The sequence below is a fragment of the Boleophthalmus pectinirostris genome, unplaced genomic scaffold, assembly GCF_026225935.1.
Source record: "Boleophthalmus pectinirostris isolate CB_2022bp ecotype Guang Dong unplaced genomic scaffold, ASM2622593v1 HiC_scaffold_3, whole genome shotgun sequence".
In the NCBI taxonomy this organism is placed as follows: Eukaryota; Metazoa; Chordata; class Actinopteri; order Gobiiformes; family Gobiidae; genus Boleophthalmus; species Boleophthalmus pectinirostris.
In genome coordinates, this window is record NW_026571299.1 from 33,413,416 (window position 1) to 33,439,477 (window position 26,062).

General features: G+C 36.0%; 1 protein-coding gene across 1 annotated transcript in view; it reads left to right on the top strand.

Moving 5' to 3' along the window:
- Positions 1 to 19,082, top strand: part of LOC110168747 (testis-expressed protein 264 homolog) — a 37,117-nt gene extending 18,035 nt beyond the window's left edge. The window contains exons 3-4 of the mRNA XM_020934235.2: positions 8,950 to 9,103; positions 17,620 to 19,082. Coding sequence (XP_020789894.2) covers positions 8,950 to 9,103; positions 17,620 to 17,825 — 360 coding nt within the window. The 3' untranslated portion in view covers positions 17,826 to 19,082. The remainder of the gene's footprint in view (positions 1 to 8,949; positions 9,104 to 17,619) is intronic.
- The last annotated feature ends 6,980 nt before the right edge of the window (positions 19,083 to 26,062 follow it).

The window sequence follows — 26,062 nt, forward strand, 5'->3', positions numbered from 1 at the left end:
CACATTAAAAAACTGCAGTGCTCAAAGAGAGCTCACATCAGTGTAAACTTCATCACAACAAAGGGCACTGAAGTTGTCGGCACCTCTGATGGATACCTGCAGATCATGTTAGCGCACCACAGATTTTTTTTATTTTTTCAGTGTACCAAAATGACTATGTGGCATTGTCGAATCCTATGCGTATCACAAGCAAATAGAAAATAAAATTAAAACACTGGAGAACAAAGTTAGTACAGAGAAATGGGTTGGTGCATGAATGAATCACTTTAGATCCAACTTTGGGTGAGTAAATGGTGAGGGCAAACAACTATAACATGATTAAAAGATCTGAAAAGTCTTTAAGTCGTTTTAAATGAATATTGCGATTTAAAATTTGCAAATTATAACATAATGATCCAGAGACCCATGTCATAGATTATAACTTTATAGCAGGCTCATACACAATATGTCATCTTTCAGTAGTAGCAGTAATGGCTTTGAATTTGTTAGTTATTAGTTTGTATGAAAAGTGCTTTATAAATAAAGTTTGATTTGATTTAGTTATCATAACTATCTGCTTAGTTCATTCTGATGAATGTTCCCACACTACAGGCGACATACAGTGGACCAAGGTCAGAGGTCATGGACAAAGATTGACAGTACTTCTTTGAATGGTGAACTCTAAGCCCTTTGCGTCACCCACACATTATCCTTAGCATTCAGGATTTCCTCAAAATTTTTTCTCTAAGAAGATTACGGGTTTGTTCCTTAAGCTGGACACACGTAATTTCTCTAGAGTGGAGTCCTCATGTCCCTAGTGGGGATGGCATTGCTTTCTTTCTTTCTTTTTTTTTTTTTTTTTTTTATCCCCATAATGATAATCAGAAGATGTTTTAGTTATTCAAAAGAAATCTGCTAAAATGTCTCTTTAAATGTTATCTGAGGTCAGACAAATGTGAAAGGACTGTGGAATTAGCTGTAAGTGTAGAAATATTTATCCCCTCTCCCCTCTCTATTTATCACAACATACGTTTGTTACATCATTATTAAAAATTTTCTCTAGTTGCACCATTCTACATTTTTTATTACAAAAAAATATGTATACTCAATCTTCAAATTTTGTTCCAAAATACATTCATAATATTATTGATAATTCCTCAAGTCAACACCGTCTTTCTATGTCCAGGGGGCAGAAATCTTTTGTTGGTTTAGAAACCTACTCCTCCCCACACGAATACGCACAAGAGGATGAATGAACAACAATGTGGAGCTAACTGCGTGTTAACATTACTATTCCTGTACTAGCGTGGCTCATTCATGACTTCCCACTGAAATGTCTTTGTCACTGGCTAAGTGTATATCTGTGTTTTCTCATCTTCTTGTGAGTGCTAAAAATAAGACCTTTATTTATTTATCATTTGGGGCCACATGTATGTTTTTACATTAGGGACTTTGTGCAGATGTTGTTCCTATGCCAAAACCTGGAAAGAGGAAGCACATCCTCAGAATCATCCCTTTTATTCTCTGAAACTATTTCCTGATATTTTAAAAATGCTCTGTGAGATTATTGTATTCTCTTAAGGTTTTTACAAATTTAAACTCATTCAGTTTCATGTTTGTTTTGTCAAATCTGCTGTCAAAATATTATAAAATTGCAGAATCTATTCTAAATCTTGTGTAAAAATTAGCCAAATGATGACAGATTTAGTTCCCGGAAATTAGGTTTGCAAACTGCCCTGGCACTAGATTTTCTGTTTAATGTGAGTGGTTCAAATAATTTTCTTGTTGCACAGCCAAATATCCAATTTCCGTCTATTTTCCACAAAGTGGTACATATGGGCAGAGATTAAACTACTTATGATTGTTATAAAGATGTAACGATTCAAAATGCATGGGGAAGGAATTACAATCATAAAAAAACAGCTAATCCTAAATAGAACATGTCATATTATGAGTTAACTATTACATTTAATACAATTTAAAGATTCAGTTTATTCATTGCAGTTTTTATATACATGAGATAAAAGTCAATAGCAACAGGAATCAACAGAATAGAACATAAATAGTGAATTATAATGCTCATGTTTTGGTGTAACAATTTTAGACAGTTTAATTTAATGTAATTTAAATGGAGATGTTGTTGCTTTGTCTATAATGTTCCACACCACAGCTTTAAAATGTTTATATTATTATATTATTCTGTCTATAGTATTGTATTCTATTATTTTATTATAGTTTTTTTTTTTCTTTTACTCAAAAGCCTTAAAAAACACATTCTTACTGTGAAAGGGGATGCCTCTCCACAGATCTGACCTGTAACTTTGCCTGATGGTGTCACTTATTTGCCTCCATGGAGATAGATGTTAAAGTTATATTTGCACCATGTCTTTGCTCAGGACAAAACTGGAGAAATTCCTCCATCTGAGTGACCCTGCTGCTCTTACTGCCTTTAAGTGTGCTCTGCGGTCCCATGGGTCCTGACCTGTAGGGGGGAGTAGAGAGGAAATCAAATAAAAATCAATAACTACCCTATCCTCCACTCTTGGGCCAATTATAGAAGCCTACCCAGTCTGCTTTGTCTCAGCACCACCCTGTCCATCTCATTATATGAAAACCAACTACTGTCTTGTATAGGCAGTAGCTTATGAAGCAGGAGATTGGGTCTTTTTGTGCATATTTACTGAAAAAGTGTCTTAAATGTTTTGAGCTGCAGGCAATATAACTAAGAAAATCCACTTATAAATCATGCATAATTTGCAATTTGATTTTCATTTGTCTTATCGAAATCAAACAAACTAAATGTCTTTCGATATTAATTTCCCAAATTTTACTTTTAGCATTTGATAGAAAAACTTGTCAAACTTCTTACAAAGTCTGAATTCTGACCCACAATACATGTTTATATAATAGAGAACTGGCTGTAGACCTCTGATGATTAGAAATGACAGAATCTCAGTTTCAATTACATTGAGGTGTTGCACTGTGAATCAAAGTTTGCACAGAGAGAACACACAAGGGGGTGAAATGCAGACTCCAGATTGTTGTTGCTAGGCCAATTGATTGAAGCCACAACCTCCTCACTACACTGCTAATCGCTCCTTCATTATATAAATAGTACAAAACAATAATAAACCCTGAAAAAGAAAACCAAATGAGGAGCATTGTTTGGTTTGCAGGGGCAGATATTTGATGATTTACAATAATAATAATGAAGGTGCACTATATATAACTTTTGGTGTGTAAGGTTCACCATGATTTTTATTCTGATAATACCACATTCATACAGCACTGAGGCAGTAGCAACTGTAGTTTAAAGGTGTATTGTGTAACTTTTCTGGTGGAGGGTCCATCAAATGTTTTTTCTCCACAGAGGTGTTTTGTATTGCTTCGTCTGGAATGTTACTCAGTATGGTATTGAATCTTTCTGTCTTCGTGGAGACCAAACCCGCTCACAGTAATTTACGTTATTAGGTTCTTTTTTTTAGACTAAAGGTTTGTTTTCATACCTGACAGTTTCGACTGCTCACTAGCGGTCTTCCTCAGAGTGGTCACGTGATGTTGCTGTGACGTGTCCGATCAGCTGATTTATACAGGTTTTGGCGCTGTCTTTCTACCGGTGGGGGCAGAATGACAGCGCCATCTGCAGTCCGACTTCCTCAGGACAGTATCCCAGGTGTGTGAGAGCAAAAAAGCCCCCTCGTCCCGGTTTATAGTCCCGTGGGCACGTTTCTGTATTTCGATTGTCTCTTTAATCCAGCGACGATGTTTGTTTTCCTCTGTCCCAATGATGTCCTGAGGAAGTTGGACATACTGTTGAATTAATTCCATCTTGAGTTTTGCTGATGCCCCACATGCTGTTAGGTCACTGCTTTGAACAGAATGGGGAGTCCTGTGTCCTTTTCAGGAATATGTGCTGTAAATTATTCTATTTCTACCTGCATATTTCTGCTCATAAAAGATTATTTTCACCAATTTACAACTTTTACTACTTTTCTTGATAACTTCTTGGGGAACTTTAAACACTGCATCAGTAATAAACCTATCTAATTTTATGGTGAGTGGACACTGCAAGCAAGATCCTTCTCATTGAATATTAATCACTGAATTCATTTGCATATATTTTCCTTATTTCTTGTGTCTGACCGCCAACATGGATTTGAAAAAGAGCCATTCACCTGCACTGAATAGTTTAATGTTTTAATTAATAAAAAGATGGAGAGCTTGAATGTGTAAATGTCTGGTCTTTATTCACGGTGAATTAACTTTGCCGTCAGGATAAATCTGAAGGATCTTGTTTGAGGTGAGAGGAGCAAAGCCAAAACAGCTAAATAATAAACAACAAACAAAGCAATGCCTAATGTTTGGTTGAAAAGTTAAAGAAAACAGCCTCCAAGACAAATTATTAGCTCATGACTTCCTTTTTATTTCCTTTAAAAGCAATGACGGTGACCAGGGACATTTAAAAATAAGATCGGGCTTTCTCTTCTGGGTTAGCATAGCCACAGTCTACCCTACTTTACCTCCTATATTGTGTAGTGAATCAATTACTTTGCATACATGTTTTACACCAGATGCCCTTCCATTGGATACCGTTTTTGGTTGTTGCCAAATTGTAGGTCATCTGTGTGCCCACCATTTTCGGACAGAACTTAAACAGAGTCAGGGCTGTAGTCATTAGTAATCTGTTCTCTGTTGGAATGATCTATATCTATATAATGTAAATATTTAAATTTGTAAATTTGTATTTGCAATGCTGTTGATGTACTCCCTCCACTGGTGGTGGGTTTGGGTGATTTTTTTAGCTGTATTTAAATGTTACATGAGCCATTTTATGAAGTACCTGCACACTGTTATCTGTTACTTTACCTCTGTTCAGGGACTACAGATGAAAGTTAACCTAACTTATAAAGTGGTTATATATTGATATATTATTATGTTGATCTGAAAATAATGAAACATTTTACTGCGTCCATGATTATAATAGACTGTAAAGAAGCTCAGATTTGTATGTGTCTATGCGACATATGTTCATCAAAAAGGGGTTTGTTGTTTGTTTTGATGTAGTCTGAAATAAATAAAGTAGGAGTTAATTTTCCTCAGTATCAAAATCAAGTTTGAAGTTTCAGCATTGTGACTAGACAAATGGCTGCCATTTTGAAAAGGACAATATGTTGGACTTGGAGTTGACTCTGTTCCATTACCTTCAGTTTTGGAGGTAACAACAGCATGTATATATTCTATATTCTATTTTGTTTTTCAGTTGTGAAGCTTTAATGTGTACCTCTATTGAAAAAAAAAAAAAAAAAATATATATATATATATATATATATATATATATATATATATATATATATATATATATATATATATATATATATATATATATAGTGTTTGTTTTTTTTTTTAACCTTTTTTGGCTCTGACAGGCAGGAGAGTGTGTTGAAATGACATGGAGTTGACATTTTGTGACATTAGCTGTACCCGGTGAGACACTAGGATTCTTATATAAAACACCTTGCTACACTCTCTTGACAGATTTTGGTTTTACTGTGGCCAGTGCCTCCAGACAGGTCTGAGGGTTGGAAATGCAATGGTAACTGGTATTCAGTTTCGCAATACATTTTTTTACTATTGCTATTTTGTTATTATTAAAGATATAATATCTAACTTTTATGGTGCAGTATCCACCACTGGGTCTCCATGGAGTGTTAGTTAAACATTGTCAATTATGTGTTTTATTCAATTATGTGTTTTTCTTACTAAAAGAAATTTGAAAAACATGCAAGCCTTCTCTGATATTGTTAAGTTCTCTTGTGATGTGTATCCCTTGGTGGTATCACCTGCTTATCTCCATAGATGTAGGTAAATGCCATTCTGTGGAATATTCCAATTAGACTTCCATGGAGATATGTTGTATATCTTTTTAAATATTTTTACTAGCCTTAGTGCCTATTTCTAGTAAACCAGCCTTGCTCATAAAGTATTAATCCCCAGCCCATCTGTGAGAGCTATTGTAGTAACAACATATTGCTTTTTCACATTTGATCATTTATTGATAGCTCTACCTTCAACGTCAAAATTAAAATAGCGTTATGTCCGTGCGTCCGGCCGCATCAATATGCAATGTGCTGTAGCCTCCGTCTGACTCAACACTTCCCAGTAATGACACCAGCTTCATTGTCATTGACAGAAGATGGATCTAGTAATAATTGATGCTGCCATATAAGACCATAGCGCGAGTGAGGAAGAAGCCAGAGGAGCATCGCAGCTGTCATAATTAGGCTGGGACAGATGGCAAGAAACTTTTGAAGATGAAGTTGTTTCCTGTGAATCTTTTGTGTATTTTTTGCTTCTTGGCTTGTCACCTAATCCTTGACAATTTTGTTCTCTAACTTTTACATGAACGTCAGCCAATAGCTCTGGGACGCAGCAGCTAGCATCTGTCAGTCTATGCCCATAATATTGTGAGGAGTCTTTGAGACAGAGGAGATACGTGGTGAATTTGGGGTAGACTCAAACAAAATTCATGTTTGAAAATCTGCACAGGCTAAAAAGATTTAAGAAGGCTTTAAGAAATGATCAAAGGTGCATGACAGGAATACAGATCGCCATTAACTTTATTCAGTTAGGCGCAGGTAGTATTTTAATTTGTCAAGCGGAATTCTCCATATTTGCCCATTGCTACCACATGATCACTTGACTAGCCCAAGCTACGCCAAGTCCCATCAAATAAAATGTTCCATTAGATGCTTCTCAGTCACCTTTGTGTCTCAGTCAAAGGTCTCAGTATAGTTTAACAGGAGCACTGGTCAAGTTGGGTCAGCAGATCTGTGTCAGAGATGACTGAGGAGAGGAAGAGCCAAAAGTCTCTCCTTTGTATCCTGCAGCCCGGGCATCACAGCAGTGTCCAAGGGGGAAACCAAGTGAACACAACAGGAAAGACCTAGTTCTTTCTCTACTCTGTTGTTTCGGTTGGTCATGAAATGGTTCATTCCCTCAAAGTATTTCCTTTGGAAGGTTTCAGAGTATTTCCTCTGGAAGCTCAAGTAAAAGTAGTGGTCACTATACCAGAACCGCACATCAAATATATGTATAAATATATATAAGTAATAGCATCTTATCTTAAAATCCAAATTATTTCAAGTGAAGAAAATTATATATTTAAGGTCCAATAGGTCCAATTTCAAGTCATTATACACAAGTGACATACCTCACTTACTGCAGTTTCAGTGAACTTTAACTTTTACAACTCTTTATTTCACATTTTTACACTGAGAGCTTTATTAAAGTCAAGTTTAGTCAAAAACACACTAATGACTCTATTTAACTCTCATACCTGTACTTCAATTGTTCATTTTACCTGATAGTTAATGTAACCAGATCACATACCTACCTGTAATTAAAAGTGCTATTTTAAATGTCACCATCTCCAGCACATTACAGTTGGAGAGTTAACTTAATCACAGCAATCAAACCTAAATCTTACTTAACCTCTCACTCAATAGAAATGAAGTTGTGAATATTGTGGAGTGGTTCGACATTTCGCATACACAGAAATGAGAAAGCCCGGAGTTAGACAGTGCATGAGTGGAATATGAAAAGGCATTGTATGAAAGGTTAATGAAGGGGAGGAGGGGTCTCTGTCATGTGACACTTGAGGTCTGAGGAGTCTAAAGGAGCAGTCCAAGTGTCAGGGAAATCTGGGCTACTCTGAAGCTGAATACAGAGAGGACAGAGAAAGGCCAAAAACACAACACAAAACAGAAAAATATCAGTGAATAAATACAAACTGAATGAAGTAACTTAAACAAAATGCAAAATGGAACTGTGAAAGTGAGTAAAGCATAATCAAAATTTCCTCTAGTAATTGTGTAAAAATTGTATTTTAAAAGCAATGTTTTGATTATTTTAGATATATATATATAACTGCCTTAAAATTGAATCAACAGCATTGTAAAAAATCTGAACATGCGAAAATGAAAAAAAGTGTTCCCTTTCTTTTCTTTTCCCATTTATTGGTTATACATCTACATTATACTCCTTCTGAGTTGTCAAAGTGTAAGTGGATATCATTACTGTATAAGGCTCCTCCTCCTGAATTACCAGAAGAATACAGTTTTCACTGTTGCTAAATTATAAGCACGAAATATATTTCTATGCATATGTTTTTTATTATTGTGGTTAGATTTCTTTGATTTATTGAGCTAATACAAGGACTTGACATTAAGTTTAGATGTAATTACTCTACTTATGATTTTTCAACTTTTTCTTCCTTTTTAAATTTCACTCTTTCTTTAATGAATTGTGTTCCAGATGATTCCCTGTATATGATTGGCTGGTGTTGTGACTTGCCCTTTAGACCCAGTGTAATTTAGTCATCCTGGAGAGAGTTCACACAAATCCACAAACCATTTTCCTTAGGATTGAAAAAGGGCACATTGGGATTAAAAGCATGTCTGATCTTGTAGATATGTGTTCAACAAACATCAATTTACACAAGAACAAGTTTGCCTTTAATTTAACATTTGCCATACATCTGTATGCAGACTTTCAGCCCTCAGTAAATCCCTGTAGCGCCTATGACTAAATTGGACTGCTAACAAAAACCACAGATTGTGTTACATTTAAAATAGATGAAAATTGTCAAATTGGGAATTAACCAATAAACAACTTTGTAAAAGATCGATAAAGAACATGCATTACTAAGTATTTAGTAAATCATGAAAGTTGTTAAACTCTTGTTATTAAACTACTGTTATTTTACCCTTATGTTATTGTAAGATAAAAGAATATAAGTCCATAAGTCTATGTCAAATGCACATTAAAATAGTTTATATTTACATTATAGTTTTATCTTTTTATAAAAGGGAACAGAGAAGTGGTCATGTTTGAAACATGTATAATTTCTAATCACTGAATGTAAGCAAATCAATGTAGATTTAAGCATAACAGTACTGTGTTGTTGTGCAGGAGAGGAGGCTGTGTGCCCACCCCTTCATCGAGGTCTACAGAGCAAGACACATCCAGTACATCACCCCTCTGGCTCGACAAGGGGACTTTTATGTCCCAGAAGTCCGGCCACTGTCCACACACGAGGACTCCCTCAGTGAATCAGATGTATCAGGTTGGAGATCTACACACATTATTATCAGGACATTGCAAAAACATCTTTCGAAAGTGTATGTGATTTTTGCAGCACATTATACATGTTTATATGGAGCCCATGAGTACAAGACTATTACTCATACTGGTCTTTTTTTTCATTAACTGCAATATGTAAACCATCATAACAAATTATGTATTGATAATTTACAGTAACATCATGCTGGAGGTGTTCTACATGTATGCCTATTGAAGGAATGTTCAGAAGTTACCGTTACAACCTATGAGTGTTCATGGCTCTGTTTAGGTGTTTGATTTTAAACAAAAAAGTGAGAGTGACTAATTCAAAAACTGTTGGCTATAATGTCATTTTAAGTGTGAGACTTGTTTAACAGCATGAATCATCTCACCTGTTGTACTTCCAACCAAATTAGATCTTTCTGGTCAGATTGTGTTAAAATAAAGCTCAGATTGAGTAACACAGCTTCTGACAGAGTAGTGCTTTCGGTTAGCTTCACGCACCCAGGGAATGTTGATGACCTCAGCTGCAATGTATCAATAGGGTAGTTGTTTATTTTCTCAGGTCACCTACTATCTGTGTGCGTCAAAACAGCATGCTCAGGCAATATTCACTTCAATGTTCAGCCATGTCTCTGGTGGGACCCTCGGGAGACTGGCCTTTTTCCTACAGCCTGGTTTTGTTTATGAGCCACACTGCAAAGGCAAACTGTGATTGACACGTTACAAGGTGTTAATGAAAAGCACCAACACAACAGCTTGGGATGGGCCAAGGCTGCAGCTTTGGGGGGGGGGCAAGGGTGCAACGGGGGGCTGCCCACTGTACAGCCAATGCCACTTGAAGCAGCATTTAAAGGCCCATATTATGCTATTTTCTGATTTATGTTTCTCATGTTGTTTACTCATCATAAACATACCTCTAGTTGTGTTTTGTTTCATTCACACATGTTTAACACACAAACTCTGTATGTTTAGGCTGAGTTCTTCTCTCAAATAGACAACACACTGTTCCACCTTGTGATGTCATGCAATAATACAGAAAGTGCTCCAGTGCTTTTAAACTGCATACACCTTCGCTAAAATCATTTATATGATTTAAGGCCTGGAATTGGTAATTAGGTTAAGTTGAAAACTATCACTAAATGACATCACAAGGTGGAACAGGGCGTTTTGAGGTTTGATGATGTAGACAGACTAATAATGCACTCAAACATACTGTATGTGAATGAAACAAAACACAACTCCAGGTAGGTTTTTGACGACATCTTACAGCTACAATCAAATTATATTCAATATCATTAAAGTTTCTACAAGTTTAATTTGCAGTTCGTAGTAAGTTGGCAGTTATCTTAGAGTGTAAACAAATTCATGCTTTGGAAATTTCAAAAAACAAAATTCAAAAAGTTGTAGAGTCGACTTGGTTTTGTTGTTGAAGATGTTTTGGTTTCCATCCTACTTTTTCTTGCTACTGTTAAAAGGCTCAATATATAAAGAGGAGGACTAAGGAATTTTAGTTTATGTCATGGTTTTTAAACAGAAGTTGAAATGTCTTCACTTTAAAACCTTGTTGACATATGTAGAAAATATAACAATTTTCTTTATTTTTGTAAAAACAGAGTGAATCACTAGTATTTATATAGCCATATTTTAAACCACGGTTGACCAAGCGCTTCACAGGTTTAGGATCACATAAAAATACACTCTAAACAACTGAAAGCGTATTATAATTATACAGATCTTTCAATGTATATCTGTCATGTAGCAAGTTCATCTATTTTTCCATCTCCAAGGCTTCCCTCAAAATATTTCAAAACATTTTGCAGTATTGTCCTTTCAGTGACTTGTGCACACAGCGTACCCCATCCTAAGAAAGAAGGGGGTCACTCGTCCCCTCTCTGAGCTCTCCATTCCCTCATATAAGTGTGACAGATGGGTCGCAGTGCAGCGTTGCCGTGACGTTTGGGCTGGTCTGTGTGAATGATAATGTGACAGGTATCCGCTGCTGCTGTCACCGTCAGATCGGCTTCACAGGGTCACCGGGGGCAACAGGGACACAAGGGCTGCTGTGGTTCGCTGCTTTCCTCCAGTCACCACTATACACTGCAAATAACAACCCACCAAATATCAAAGATTTCTGTCATTTCAACCATATCTAAGCCAGTCTCACTCAAAAGGGCTTCTCAAGTGGAAAATGGGTTTTGAGAACTGATTTTTAAAGCAGTTTTGAAGTGTTAAAATATTATTGCCAGTAATTAATTTTGGATGTACTTCAGAGCTATTTGTGACAGAATATAAAATCCACATTGCTTGAAGAATATTTTAAGCCTTAAGATTTAAGAAGCTTTAATTTGTCAAATTTAAAAAGCTCATTTGAAGCAATATATTTTAATAATGCATTTTTGTTTTTTTCAACCAGGCCAGAGCAACAACTAACTTCAGTCACTTAGATAACTAAACAATTTTGTAATATAATAATTGTGATCATGCTCTTGACATTAACGTCATTGGCAGAGTGGTCAGATCCACTGACCCACAGGTGCTGTGCGATTCCAGCTCCCACAGATAGATGCTGTCATTGTACCCTTGGGCAAGACACTTAACCCACCTCGCCCCCAGTGTCTGCGTACACTGGTATATGAATGTGTGTGAATGGGTGACTGGTTCCTTGATGTAAAACACTTTGACTGCCTTGAAGGTAGAAAGGTGCTATATAAATGTGAACATTTACCATTTTAATTGGTCAATGCACAGACTCCACAGGCTCACAATAAGAATGCATTTTTGACTACAGAGCTACTCAAATCAAGATTTTATATTCCAAATTCAGGCACTTCTTATTTCTAAATGGTTCATCTTTTCTAGATACATTTTTGTTTGAATCAGATTTTCACAGTCAATGTGAAATCAGTTTCAAAGAGGCAGCTGCAGTCCACCCATTCACTCCGCACTCCAAAACTAATTCAGCCACAATATCAAGAATTTCAGCCATATGAACATATATCTAAACCGTATCTAAACCATTCTTAGCTCAAAGGGATCCTCCATGTGTCATGGAAAGGTTATTTATTCCACATGAAGTCTTCAGCTGTGACAAGCTGTGTGCACTAACACAGTGGTTTAGCAGTGCTGTGGCGTGTAGGTGGTGTATTTCTCAAAATAATTTACACAAAGAAGAAAAATCTTATAATGATTGCACTATTTTGGTATAGGACTGTCAAAAAATGTAAATCCATACCAAGACCAAGCCTACTGACACTACAGAATTCACTGTACAGGTATGGGTACGGGTACGGGTACATCATACATGTATCTTAGGGTATTGTGGTACCAAGTTTCTAATGTTAGTGCATAGCCTTTTCTTTTTTTTTTTTTCTCCAAAGTGAGACAAGACATTCCTAACTCTCTAAGTTCTAGTGAATTTGGTGTCGAGTAGCTCTTTATGGTTAGGGTTGTAATAATATTGTTTTAATTCATGTTAAATGAGCATTTTCCCTATACAGTTTACCATAAGACCTTTTACAGTCCGAACACTAATGAAACTACATGTATCCCTCCCTGTGTTTAGCCCCTCCATCAGACTTGAGGAAGCAGCTCTTTGTAATTACAGTCCTCTTGAGCCCCATCTTCATCTGTCTCTCTGTCACTGACAAGCACACAGCTGCCACTACACGTTACACAAAGCAAGATTTCACTGTTTAATACCACACCAAATCTATTCCCCCAGAAGTCGTGCACATTGATTACCTGACAGGGACTGATGCTGTAACAATGATGAAATATGCATCTATCTTTGTAGCCTTGTGTGTCTTAACTCATTAATATTTTGGTGACGTATTCCTGTGTTTAATTTTGCTTTTTATTCATAAATATGTACAGCATATAAGTTATAGTGATACTTAAAGTTGCATTGTGTAACTTTTCTGGTGGACCTGGTCTGTCAAATGGTTTTCTCCTTGAAAATATTACTGTTTTGTCTGGAGTGTTTCCCAAGATGGTATTAAACTTTTCAGTCTCTTTAGAGGTGAAACCAGACCAAGTTACAGGTCAGATCTGTGGAGAAGCCAGCTCAGTCTCAATGCCTGTTTGTGATCAATAAAACCACCTGTAATTTTATAAAACTATTTAATGTCATACTGTTTAATGTCATACTGCGGAACATTCCAGGCAGAGCAATGACTTATCCAGAGAAACAAGCAGGTGACGGACCCTTCACCAGAAAAGTTACACAATGCACCTTTAACTGTTTGTCAAAATCAAGGGATTTTTTTCTCTCTAAACATATACGAATTTTCTTTATTTATATCTATACTTTTCTCCACTGACATTATGATCACTGCTCAAATTCTGAGAACATTTGGTACATCTCCCATCACATTTCAGTTTGAAAAATCTTTTTAAAACCCACTCTTCTTTGAACCAACCACTGTATTATTGTATTACATTGTATTGTATTATTCAGAGCATTTACTTTTTTCTCTTTCTTTTGTTAAGTTTCTATGATAACATTTTTGCTTTTATTCAACTGTGACATTCTTGCCTTTGTTCAACATAAAAACAATGGTCATAAATTAGTTGTGAAATTCTAATCATATCAGTGGTGTCTGATAAGACTTTTTTTTCACTGAGGAACATATCTGAAGTAGAGGGCCACAGGCTGGTAGTCAATATAATGAGTCATTCAGATGGATGCTTTTCACACTACTTTGACAGCGCCATCCTATTTAGTATAAGACTTGAAACATTCATTTTAGGCCTGTATCATAATGCAATGGGAATATATTGATGTCATATCAGTAAGAAATATTTGCAGTTAAAAATTCTGCCTATGATCATTTAGGCCATAGTTTGGACACCCCTGAATTATATATTCAGTTAGTAAATTGGATATTCTTTAGATTCTTTAGACACTGATCAGACTATAATGCAGCTTATGATCAGATAGTTTTTCACATATAATGGGCAGAGGGGGTTATTAATATACTGAAACCTAACGATCACATAAAAATATATATATATATATATATTTATTTATTTATTTATTTATTTTCATTTATATATATAATACTGATATTTTCCTTTACTTTGCATTTATTTACATGCATATCTTTTACAACCAAGTGACACACATAAGAAACTGGTTCTGTGTAGGAGTTTGATTTTCAACAAAAAGGTGACCTTGACTAACTGAAAAACTGTTGTGATTGTTGTGCTTATGACTGTAATTTTTTGTGAGAGGGAGTTGTTTAACAGCACAAATCAGCTCATCTTTTGTAGTCCCAACTCAGGTCCAAGTCAATTCTTTGTAGCCAGACTGTGTTAAACAAAGTTCACACTGAAGTCTAACAAAGCCCCAGACAGACCATGCCTAAAGTTAGCATCGCGCCCCTAGAGAAGGTTGATGACTTCAGCTGCAAAGTATCAGTAGACCTTTGCATAACATGACAAATTTTGAAGTGTGCTATATTGCTGAAATAAATATGCACCATAAACGATAATAGTGAAAAGAAACCCTAAAGCAGAATAGTCCCCAAAAAGTATTTTAAATCTAAGCTACTGCAAAAAAAACATGATTTCCAAAAAAGAAGAATGAAACACAGTAAAATGAAACTCAAAGTAATGAGTTCTGTAATGAGTTATAGAAGTTCATAATTTAAACTACAGTTCAAATCTCATATTGCAAACAAAACAGATAAAAAAATCCCACTAGTGCAAAGAAAAATACATAATACATACACAATACATACTGACACCTAAAAACTATTGTTCTACCTAACATTTATTGAGCCATAAGATGAAATAGTAATTATCATGACAGGCCAGCCTCTGTATCTCCCACATGAGATCTTTGTCCTTGATTTTGTACCATCTCCTCTGCTCGACTTAATTACTGCTGGCTTAAACTATGGAGATATTGATTTGCTGAGAACTGTATTTGAAAACACAAAAGCAAAAAGGTCAACAGTGCACTACCTCCGGACAGGTTTGAAACTCATCCTAATAACTGCCAACGCACAAACTACCCAAACACGCTGGAGTCAAGTGCTTGGACATGATCCCATCCAATTAACAGAGCTCAAGACCTTTTGCTTAGAGGAGGTTTTAATTAGCAACGTTTCCAAGACTATTTTGAGTTACAGTCACAAGGTGTTGATGCTGACTTTAGTTCATTAATATTCTGCCTAGAGTAAGATAAGCACAAAATATACAGTGCACCTCCTCTCTTTTTCATGTTTAAACGAAAAGCATTTTAACAAGCTTCATGTGCAAAGTGTCTTTCTGAAGAGGCTTGCGTTGGTTTTATTAATTAGCTCAATGCCAAATAAGCTGCACACTGATAAATATAAGAAGGAAATGAGAAATTAAAGGATACTGCACCTATAGCAATTTAAAGTAATTTAAACATCAAAGTATAGCTATAAAACGCACTGTTACAGCAGTTTTAGTATCTGGATGTTAGTTGTTCATTATGCAAATGTGAGGGAAAGCCTTTTTGAAGAGAAAGTGGTTGAAAAAGGGACATATGCTGAGCTTTAAGTTGAAAAAAGTATTCACTCTGCAATTTATGCTAATGATATCAGGTTGATGATTAGTCTACTGAACTTGTTTTAGATTCATAGCGTAAATCCCTTACAGTTAAACAACATAAAAACTTCACTCCTGGTCCAGGAACATTGACACAAACAGGCAAATGTACAGCTCAGATCTGTGCAGAGAAGACCCTGCTCACAGTAAGAATTCAGGGCATTTATGAGTATTTAAAAATATGTAAAGGGGAAAGTGTTAGATAGGTTTAATGCCAAACTGTGGAACATTCTACCATTCCATGGGGTCAAGAAGATAGTGGGCCTCCAGAAAAGTAACACAGTGTGCAAAAAAAGCCTATACCGGAAGTAAAATGGAGCTTACATTTTAGTCTAGATTTCATCATTGAAAGTGGCAGAAGAAAGGAACTTGTTTTTAAAATAAATTATATATATATATATATATATATATATATATATATATATATATATATATATATATATATATATATATATATATATATATATATTATATATATATATATATATATATATATATATATATATATTATTTTTTTTTTTGCAGAACTGGTTGTGTCTACAATAAAACTGCAGAGACACAAGAAAAGGGAAAAACATGTTCAATGAGTATGCAGAGATAGTTTTGGTTCTTCCAGTTCTGAATTACTAAACCATCATCCTCATCAGCTCCACACAGAAATGCCCTGCCCACCTCAAAACATTGTGAAATTAGTTAAAAAAAGAGTTTATCTTTCAGCATTTGAAGCAACCATATGTGTGAGAGCTTTTGCAACAAGGATAGATTCTACATCATGGAAATTACACTTCTCTTCCTCATAAAGGGTTGCTCTAATCTACTCTTGTACAGTTTGGTTGCTTTGGATTTGCTTTTCTTTTACAATTATATTAAAGACAAAGAGTAGTTTTGAGCTTTTTTGCCCAAATTATCTTGGTTTTGGCCTAAATTACCTTGCTGTGTAATGCAAGGTAATTTAGCTACTTCTGTTAACTTTTTCTTTGATTTGTGTTACACTTCACAAGTCTCAAAGCACTTCACTATATTCATTATTATTCTCTCCATACTCAGTTGTGGTTAGTTACTTGTAGATACTGCCAGAAGCAAGGCTTCCACTCTGCATCATGACTGGTCCCTTTGACAACCACCAACGTCTCACTTTCACACCTTTCACACCCTGCCTAAGTCCACCATATGCACTGACCAGAGCAAAGATCGAGCCCCAAATGCCCTAACCACACTGAGTCCCTCCCATCCCTTTCACACTTCAGTGCTGTTCAAAATACATCTTTAACACTTTAGAATAACTACATTTTAATAGCCTTAAGGAAGCATGAAAAAATATCTTAAAATGATGTTACTTCCTCAACAGCATATCTGGAGTTGTGTTTTGTTTCATTCACACTTTTGAGTAATCTTTTATTATTAGTCTCTCTATATCTCCAATGTTGAAAATGCTGATGTAGTGGTAGTTTTCAAGTGAACCCTTTTGTTCAGCAGAGATGGGCAATTCCAGAGCAGAAAATCATCCAATTTATTCTAGTGAAGGTGTATGGAGTTAAAAAAGACAGTGGAGCACTTCCTGTATTACTATATAAGATCATAACTTGGAGTTGAGTGTTTTCTGATTGAGAAAAACTCAGCCTAAACATCAAAATTGTGTGTATTAAACAATTGTGAATAAAACTCCAGGTATGTTTGTGATGAAGAAACAACATAATAACAGATCAGAAAATAGTATGATATGGGCCCTAATTAATATCTTAACTCTCACTTAATTGTTTGTAAGCCTGAATCACTCTGAGTAAACTATTTGTTCTTTACGAATCACGCCTTTCTTCATACTTTATTAGGCATTTTAAAGTGACACCCATTTATCTCATGTTTTTTATTGTTTTTTGCTTTTATTATCACACATAGATTTGTTTGTCTCACTAACTTAGCCCTCTTTTTGTCTCATAGGCGCAGAATCAAACAGTGAGTGCAGCCTGGGTAGCGGGGTGGCTCTGTCCGACAGCAGAGAGTCCTCCTTGAACAGATCTTCAGTCCATTCCGGTCCACTGAGGGGTTCTTGTGATAGACCAAGCAGAAGCAGGAGATCCAGATCCAAGGAATGGAGCTGGGATCAACATGGCCAAAAAGAAGGAGAGAGAGGAGACGCGCTGTGAGGGGGAGTCCATCCAGAAGAGCCAGGAGGTCTCCACTCAGGAACTGTGGGGAGTGGTGGGAGAGGAGGAGTAGAGACTTAACCAGTAACAAATGTGAATGATCTTACCTCAAAGGGCTGTAAATGGCGTCACAATCAAGTGATAGTTTGGGCGATCATAAGTGGCACATTAAAATTTAAAGATGCTCTATGTAGCATTTCTAGTGGAGGATACGCTACCTGTGTCCATGAAGATGTTTGCTTTGATTAGATTGCTCCAAAAGTATGGCAGTAAACTAGTTTATCTTCATCGTGATAAGGTGATGACAAGCAGGTTACAGGTCAGATCTGTAGAAAGGAGACCCAACTCACTGTAAGAATGCATGTTTTTCAGGGGATTTTGAACAATCAAAATACCCATAATCATCCTAAGTAAAGTAATAGCAGACAAGTATTTAGCAGACCTTCCATCCTCCATCAGAAATGTTACATAGTGCACCTTTCCATGTGATTTGGTTCATTTACCAAAAAGCCTAGTATAGCAGAAGTAAAAGGTCCTTTTATTTTTAATCTGGATGTTGATTTAAAGTGGCGCAACAAGGGACGCAAATGGAATTGAAAACTGTGAATAAATTGTGGCTTTTTGTAAAGCTGCTTGGTTGTATCTGCAAATACAAAATGATGATTGTGGTTATTGTAGTTTTAAATTGCTTAATAATCTGCTGACATCCATAGAGGGCTTAATATAATTGACATGCTTGATTAGCTTTAAAAATCAAACTGCCACCATGTTTATACCTCAAGTATTTCTGTTTTACAAGTGCCTGTTGGACAAAACCAAACGCAATTCAATGCAAATGTCTACATATGGTATTGATTTTGATTTTGTAATAGTACTGACTGTGACTCTTCTTTGCAACTTTCCACGTGCTGTACATCAACAAGCTACAGTATTGTGCAAATGTTCAGTTATTTCTGTTTGTGTAATATATTGAAGTTTATAATATATTATATGTCTCTGGGTTTTCTTCGCAACTTCCAAAGAAATTTATGTAAAAATGAATTGGTAACACTTAACAATAACTACACTTTAATACACATAATACTACACTTTAATACACATAATACTACACTTTAATACACATAATACTACACTTTAATACACATAATACTACACTTTAATAGAGCACAAAGACTTAAGTCATAATTAACAAGTAAGTTTTTTTAAGAATGATTCAGACTTAGTAACTACGTATTAATACTCCTAATCTTGACCCCTTAATTAAGTAGTCACCAGGCCTGAAGCATCACAGTGGAACTAAACTCCAAATCCACTTTAGCGTATAGCATTAATTATCTACTGCCCTAGTTGGCAATTTCCAGTAGTTGGTGACATTTCGCGCCTTAGCCCTGATTACAGCTAGGTATTTCTGATTACAGGGGGGCGGAGTATGAAGTGTGGGTACGTGTTAGACCAATCACACTGTTCCTCATACTCCCAAACCCCACCCCTCCTCTCCTCAAGTTCTATTTAAGATTTATTTGTGGCCGGAGTATGTTGTATGTGTAGTTATTATAAAGTGGTACCAAAAAGTTGCCCAAGGTTACATGCTCTAGCGTTGAGGGAATCATTAAGGTCAATTAGTGTAACAAATTGACTTTTCTGTTAGTTCTGGTTAATACGGTTCACTTTATTGTCATCGTAGGTTAAATTGGTCCTCTGCATTTGACCCATCTTTCAAGTCTGGACAGTAAAGTTGTATCTTATTTTAAGGTAATATATCAAATAGGTTGATTTATGGAATATTTTCAACTGTTCATGTGCACCAACATGTCAACAATGAAGTCATTCTCTGGATGGCTTAAAAACTGCTTTGTACTCTGAATATAATTCACTTGTTGTCGAGATTAGCTGGTCTATGCAGTAACATACAACCGGAATGATGATGATGGCGCCCGTGGCAACTTCCTGAATGAGGTGAATAGGTCAGTATATCAGAGCAGAGGGACATTGTAGGGCTGCTTCTAAGGACCTGCTCTATCATCCAGTCTTGAACTGTTTGGTCAGGACTACAGTATTACAGTATTGTGCTTGCTTATTCTCTGCACAATATTTACTTGAAATATCATGCATACACAGTCGACCTCTTTTGTTTTTTACTCTTGTCATTTTGAGCTGCCAGGTTAATCATAATTAAATTTAAATCACAATTTGAATGGTTGTAATAAGCAAAGGCTGTAATTTTTGAAGTATCATCATTTCCTCCATAAGCAAACAACATCTCCTGTCTTATTTGCATGAAACTGCTAACTCTGTAGTTTAGATTTGTACAAACTAGTTCTGAAATGTGAATCTTCTTGTTATTAATCCAAAGTGTTAATTTTGTCTCCTTTTGTATATTAACTTTCTGGGTTCTTTTTCTAAGACAATACAGTAGGAGAAGTATTTGCCTTGTTGACATGTTTCGGTTGCTAGCTGGGACAGTTCTGAAGAAGGCTTGCTGGCTGACAAGGTAAATACATCTTCTGTACTGCCTTTAAAAAAAAACTAGGGACTTACTATTATTATTATTAGTTTGTCAGTTAATAGGTCCTTCTTTTTGGACAGTACTTCTGGATGTGTTTAAAATGTGAACTTTAAACAGAATTCTATTACTAAAGCATAAATCAAAACTCTTGTTTAAAAAAAAGAAAAGAAAATGCAATTAGATATTTTTCTCCAAAGCAGTTCAGCTCTACAGTAATTTGTAACACACAATACACACATTTGCTCTGCCATTCCAAAATGTGTGGATGTATTTCACAGGCACTGACTCATAAAGGCCTGTTTTTACATCTGACACATGACTGTTGTTTATTATTGTGTTAGATGATAATAGTGATATCACAAAGCTCTTTTTCGTGATGTGGAAAAGTATAAATGAAAAGCTTGGATAATTATGGCCCTCCTGTATTCACAGCGCTGCCTCCTCTCCGCCCCATCACGATTCGTCTGGGGCCCACATGACAGCCCCACTGACCATTAATATTCATTTGACCAGGTTTACACCACATCTACAATCAACACAACCGCTCCCAAATACATCCCCTGTGTTTCAGCTCTATTTTCTTCTTTTTTGTGTTTGTTTGGCTATTGCTTTGTTCCATCTGTCATCAAAGGTGGCTATTGTTATGTCAAAAATAATATGAATCTACCAAATTTTAGTCATTCAAAGAAGTTGTCAATTAAAGATACTGTCAAACTTTTCTGATGAATGGTACGTCACCTGTTTGTCTCAGTCTTGCATTTATTCAGTTACAGGTGTACCATGGACATAGATTTAGTGCTATACTGTGAAACATTTCAGGCAAAGCAATAACTTCACTTTGGAGTTGAGCAGAGTTACAAACCTTTAAAAAAATCCATCAATCATTTTTGTATTTGGGAGGGAAAATTTCTTTAGCAATTATTAACTCAGTACAATATTAGCCATTTGATTTTTTAAAAAGTGCTTAATCTGTCTCTAAAGGCATTAATGAGCAAGTGGCTAAAACATATACCTAGTTTTCTTCTTCTTTCATCCTGCTTAACTGTGAATAAATATTGGAGATGCATTCATAAGGCTCACCTGATAACGCATAGGGCCTGCATTATCCCTATTCTCCAAAAACAAGAGGAAATCCACACTACGCTGCACCACCGGTGGAGACAAGTGAGTCTGTATGAACAACTCTTCACACAAACCTATTTCTCAAATGCCCAGTCTGTCCTTCTATAGTATTAATAACAAGTAGCTTATATTTAATAAAGATAAACAATGTACATACAGACCTCCACCATGGAATAGTTGTTGCAATCTCACAATAACATCAAAACCGACAGATATACTCTGCTTAAAGAGCTTAAAGATGTGTCTCTAACTTTTGAACTAAGGAGTTTGCCACCTGCTTGTCTCCCTGGAGATACCATTGGGTCCGGTCAAGCGGTAATGGAGGGGCAGATTTTTTACATTCAAATAGCTCTTATTCAGAAACTAGAGGGACTATTGAAATAAGTAAGGTATCAGAATGTAGGAAAGAGTTAACACTTCAACAGGGTAAAGTTAACCCTGCGACATTCTTCCAAGTTGTTGACAAAAAATTTAAAAACTCATGTCGGTAACGGAGGGAATGAAATATGCAGCACTTTTTGGACAATAAATACAAACAGTGATAACTAGCGGTTCTCACTTACATATCCTTAACAAACTGGTTTGAATATTTGCTTCATATAGTTTTCTACCATATGGCACAATATTAGGTTGAAAAATCTCTTACTTTTTGAGTAATGAGTTTTTTTTTATTAAGAAAAGTCATGGTAACGGAGGGAAAATTGTGCAAGCAAGTAGAAGGTGCATGATTTTGCATAATTTGTCAGCTTTTTTCTTCCAAATACTTTAATATTACCATAAATGAAAGGAAACTATTTCTATAAAATATGTCAGTCATTCCAAGCAAATTTTTATCATTTTAAATTTTTTTTTTTTTTTTAAATCATGTACCTTCATCAACAGTTCAAAGATCGAAAAACAGGTGCAGGTCTTTGAAATTTGGGAAATTATTTTTGTTCCATGTTGCATACATGGTCTGTTTAAAATGTATGTAATTTTAGAATCAAAAATGGTACAGAAAAAAGGTCAACAGTTTCATAAACTAGAGTACATATGTATCTGTTGAATACATTTTTATATCTGATGCATTAACTTGAATTTTTGGCCTTGCTGTTTACTTCTGCTTGACCGGGCCCCATTGCTTTGCCTTGAATGTTCTACAGTATGCCATTACACGTATATGTATTGCATTTACTGGACTGTATATATATATTGTAAATGTGTGTGATGTTGGCTCTTTCCATATTTGACTTGTAACTTAACCTGCTGTCGTGATTTTGGGCTTTCCAAAAAAAAAATTATAATTGAACATGCTTGTCTCCATGAATGTTTTAATGACTTCAAATGTCCTTATAATTACTGGGGTTTACTAAAACAAAACATAAAACTACTACGGAGCTCCAAACCTAAAAATAACAGTATAAACATGTATGAATTGATATCATCTCATGCATCAACAACTGTGGTTAAGACTCAAACTTTGGCAAAGTTCCAACTGGCATCGTTAAACCCCACTACAGCCCAGTCTTTTTAAATAAACACAATTCATTAATTTACTCCATCCGCCTGAGTCTGCAGAACATGGACAATCTATACAGTTTGCTTTGTTTATGTTTTTAATCTAAATGCTGATTACTCTTAAATAGGGCGATAGGTCCCAGTGGATAACTTTTAAATGAGATAAATGAGCTTCAAACACAGAGGAGTTGAGAAGCCCTGGTGAGAGGGGCAATTATAAATATGCAATAAGAGCATTTTAAATGATGTACATGATACTGTATGAGGATTTCTATGTCAGCTGTTGGTTCAAAGTTGTGTCGCCTGATAGATAGATGATAACAATGATATATAACAGAGAAAACTTGATCACATAATAATCTTTAAGTCTTTAAAACTAACCCCATATATTTTAAAATAAATAGACAAAGTGCCCACTTGCCTTCACCACATTCTGGGCACATACAAAGTCATGCGATTTACTTTCATTCTGCAATATTACCCCAAGCCTATACAAAACATGTGACTTGAATTTATATTGGATTTTGGCTCTCAGGTAGAAGTGCTTATTCCATTTCTGACCATCTAGCCCTCTAGCTCTTGGTTGCGGTTCCCTATAATTTCCCCCCGACATTAATTGGCATGTTCCTATCTAAACTGTGCAAGCCACCCCCACACAAGGCCTGAACTCTGTAACGTAAACCACTATTCTATTCGCAGAGGAGGAAAATTGGCCCCTTTGTGTTGCCGTAGGAATTATGCAACAAGCCCGTGTTGCTCGTCATTTTAATTGCCTGCAGTTTAGGAGAAAGTTTTCAGCAAAGTGTAGTTAGTGCGAATGGAGGATCCTAAAATGTGTTTTGTATATTGAAGACATTTGGAGACAAGTGCCTTCCCGACAGGCAAGCAGCACACTCCACTTAGATCTAATTGAAATAGTTTGTTTTGTGGCCCATAGTTACAGGCGCAAAGCAAGCAAGAGAGGAGCTGGGCTTTTGACAAATCCACTATGGAGTGTTCACTAATTATGCAACGATTACAGGACTGCTGATGTAATATGGACCTTCTTTTGATTGTTTTGTTTGGGCTAGGAGTAAAATGCTTGAATTTGGAGTTACATAACAGATATGGGGTCATTCAAATGTTAGTTAGTATTTAGGTAATAAGATTGTGTGGTTAGCTAGTGAGGGCTAAAAATAGGAAAAAGTCAAATAGAGGTAAATGTTTTTAATAAGGCCCATAACTTCTGTGTGTTACATAGGGAATAGAATATGCTCATGTATGTTCCCATTAAGCCAAAGCAATTCAACAAACTGGCTTTTGTTTGGTAGAGTCCCAAACGCTAGTAGGCCTCACTAACTTCAGATGGCAAAAGCCTATATCCCAGCAACCACGGGTCAAAGTTGGGTTGCACTGGGATCTAGACAAAGGCTATTTGACACAGGGTGACTCACATGGAGGCACCATTACTCACTCACACTTTACTCACTTTGCGGAAATTACATAAAGTCAAAAAATAGATTAAAATAAAAGCTATTATACAAGTTAATATTTTGAATGTTTCATTGCACTGGACTTACATCTTCACAAACCTGACTCTTATGGCATGTGGATACGTAGTTTTAACTTTCTATGTCCATGAAATGGGGTGTGCAAGAATATCAAAATATTGATATATTGCATCATATGATGTGATAATACAGTATCGATATCATTGGCTGCTGTATCGATGTATCACCAAGAGTATTTTTTGGTATATTTTACAAAATTATTTTGTTACAGTGCTACAGTTTTTTTGTTTATGCGACACATTTGACATTTTCACTGTTTTGATGAGTAAAATGTTTGTGTTTCATATTAACTTTGTGCAAGTGATTTAACAAAGACTTTTAGTATCACAGCCATGATTTAGCCATTATTTTTATTGAACCATATCGAATAAATTTGAAATATATTGTATCGAATCGAAAGTTCACTGTATCGAGATATCTATCATATTGTGGCCTATGTATCGAGGTATGTATCGTATCGTCAACTTCTTGATGACACCCAGCCCTATGTACCACCCACCTCCACAAAGTGACTTGGTGTAGCTTTAAAGGTGCACTATGCAACTTTTCTTGTGTAAGATCTGTATGGAGACAAGTAGGAGCTCAACCTTTTATTTCGTCCAGAATGTTCCAAAATATAGCATTAAACTTGTGTATGAAAACAAGCAGATGGTACCACCAGATGACTAAGTTACTGGATCTGTGGAGAGGCCTACCCAGTTAAAATGCGGGCTTTTCATTGTATTGTTTGAAATATTAACAATTGCATTTGAATAAAATAAAGATGAAATGTAAGTTTAATGCCATACTGTAGAACATTTCAGGCAAAACATCTCCATGGAGACACGTAGCCTTGACGATGGACCTATACTAGAAAAGTTACATAAAGCACCTAGAGCACTTAGATTCACACAAACTTACTGTCTGCCAATTAAGAGTTTGAAATGCCATAGGCTGTTACTCAGTTCGATCGCCTTTGAGTTCTAATGAGACGGTGGAAGTAAATGGGGACAAATTCTTCAAATTCTTCGTATAGCGAACATGGCAAGCATTCATTTTTCACAGTTAGAAAATACATATGGGAATACATATTCTAATGAGCGTTTATCATATAGAATCAAATCGGAACAAACGAAATTGGCTCCACGGGAAATGTCAAAATGAGAGACGCAGAAGTGTTTGCGCGCTCTCAGACGCGCCTATTATTGGTTTCATTATTTTCGGCTCCCTTCGCTGCTACCTTGTGAACAAACGCTGAGCGAAGAGTGAAGAGGCGACAACACTGCTCTGGCTTTCATTACACCGAGCAAGGCAGCCTGCACGAGAGAGAGAGTAAGAGAGAGAAAGAGAGAGCGCGCGCATGTGATCACCCAATCCACCACGAGATTCTATGTAGCCATTCTTTGAACTTCACTCAAACGCGTCTTCACAAAATTCTATACAAAGCTCGTAATCACAATTTTACACATTTTATCCTCGTCGACTCTCATCAAGGCGCGCGCGTAGTAGAGTAGGTAAGGGGGGATTCTCCTTTTATGCATCGCGGGATTTGCACATAAAGGTAAGTCAGAAGTTTGTTTGAA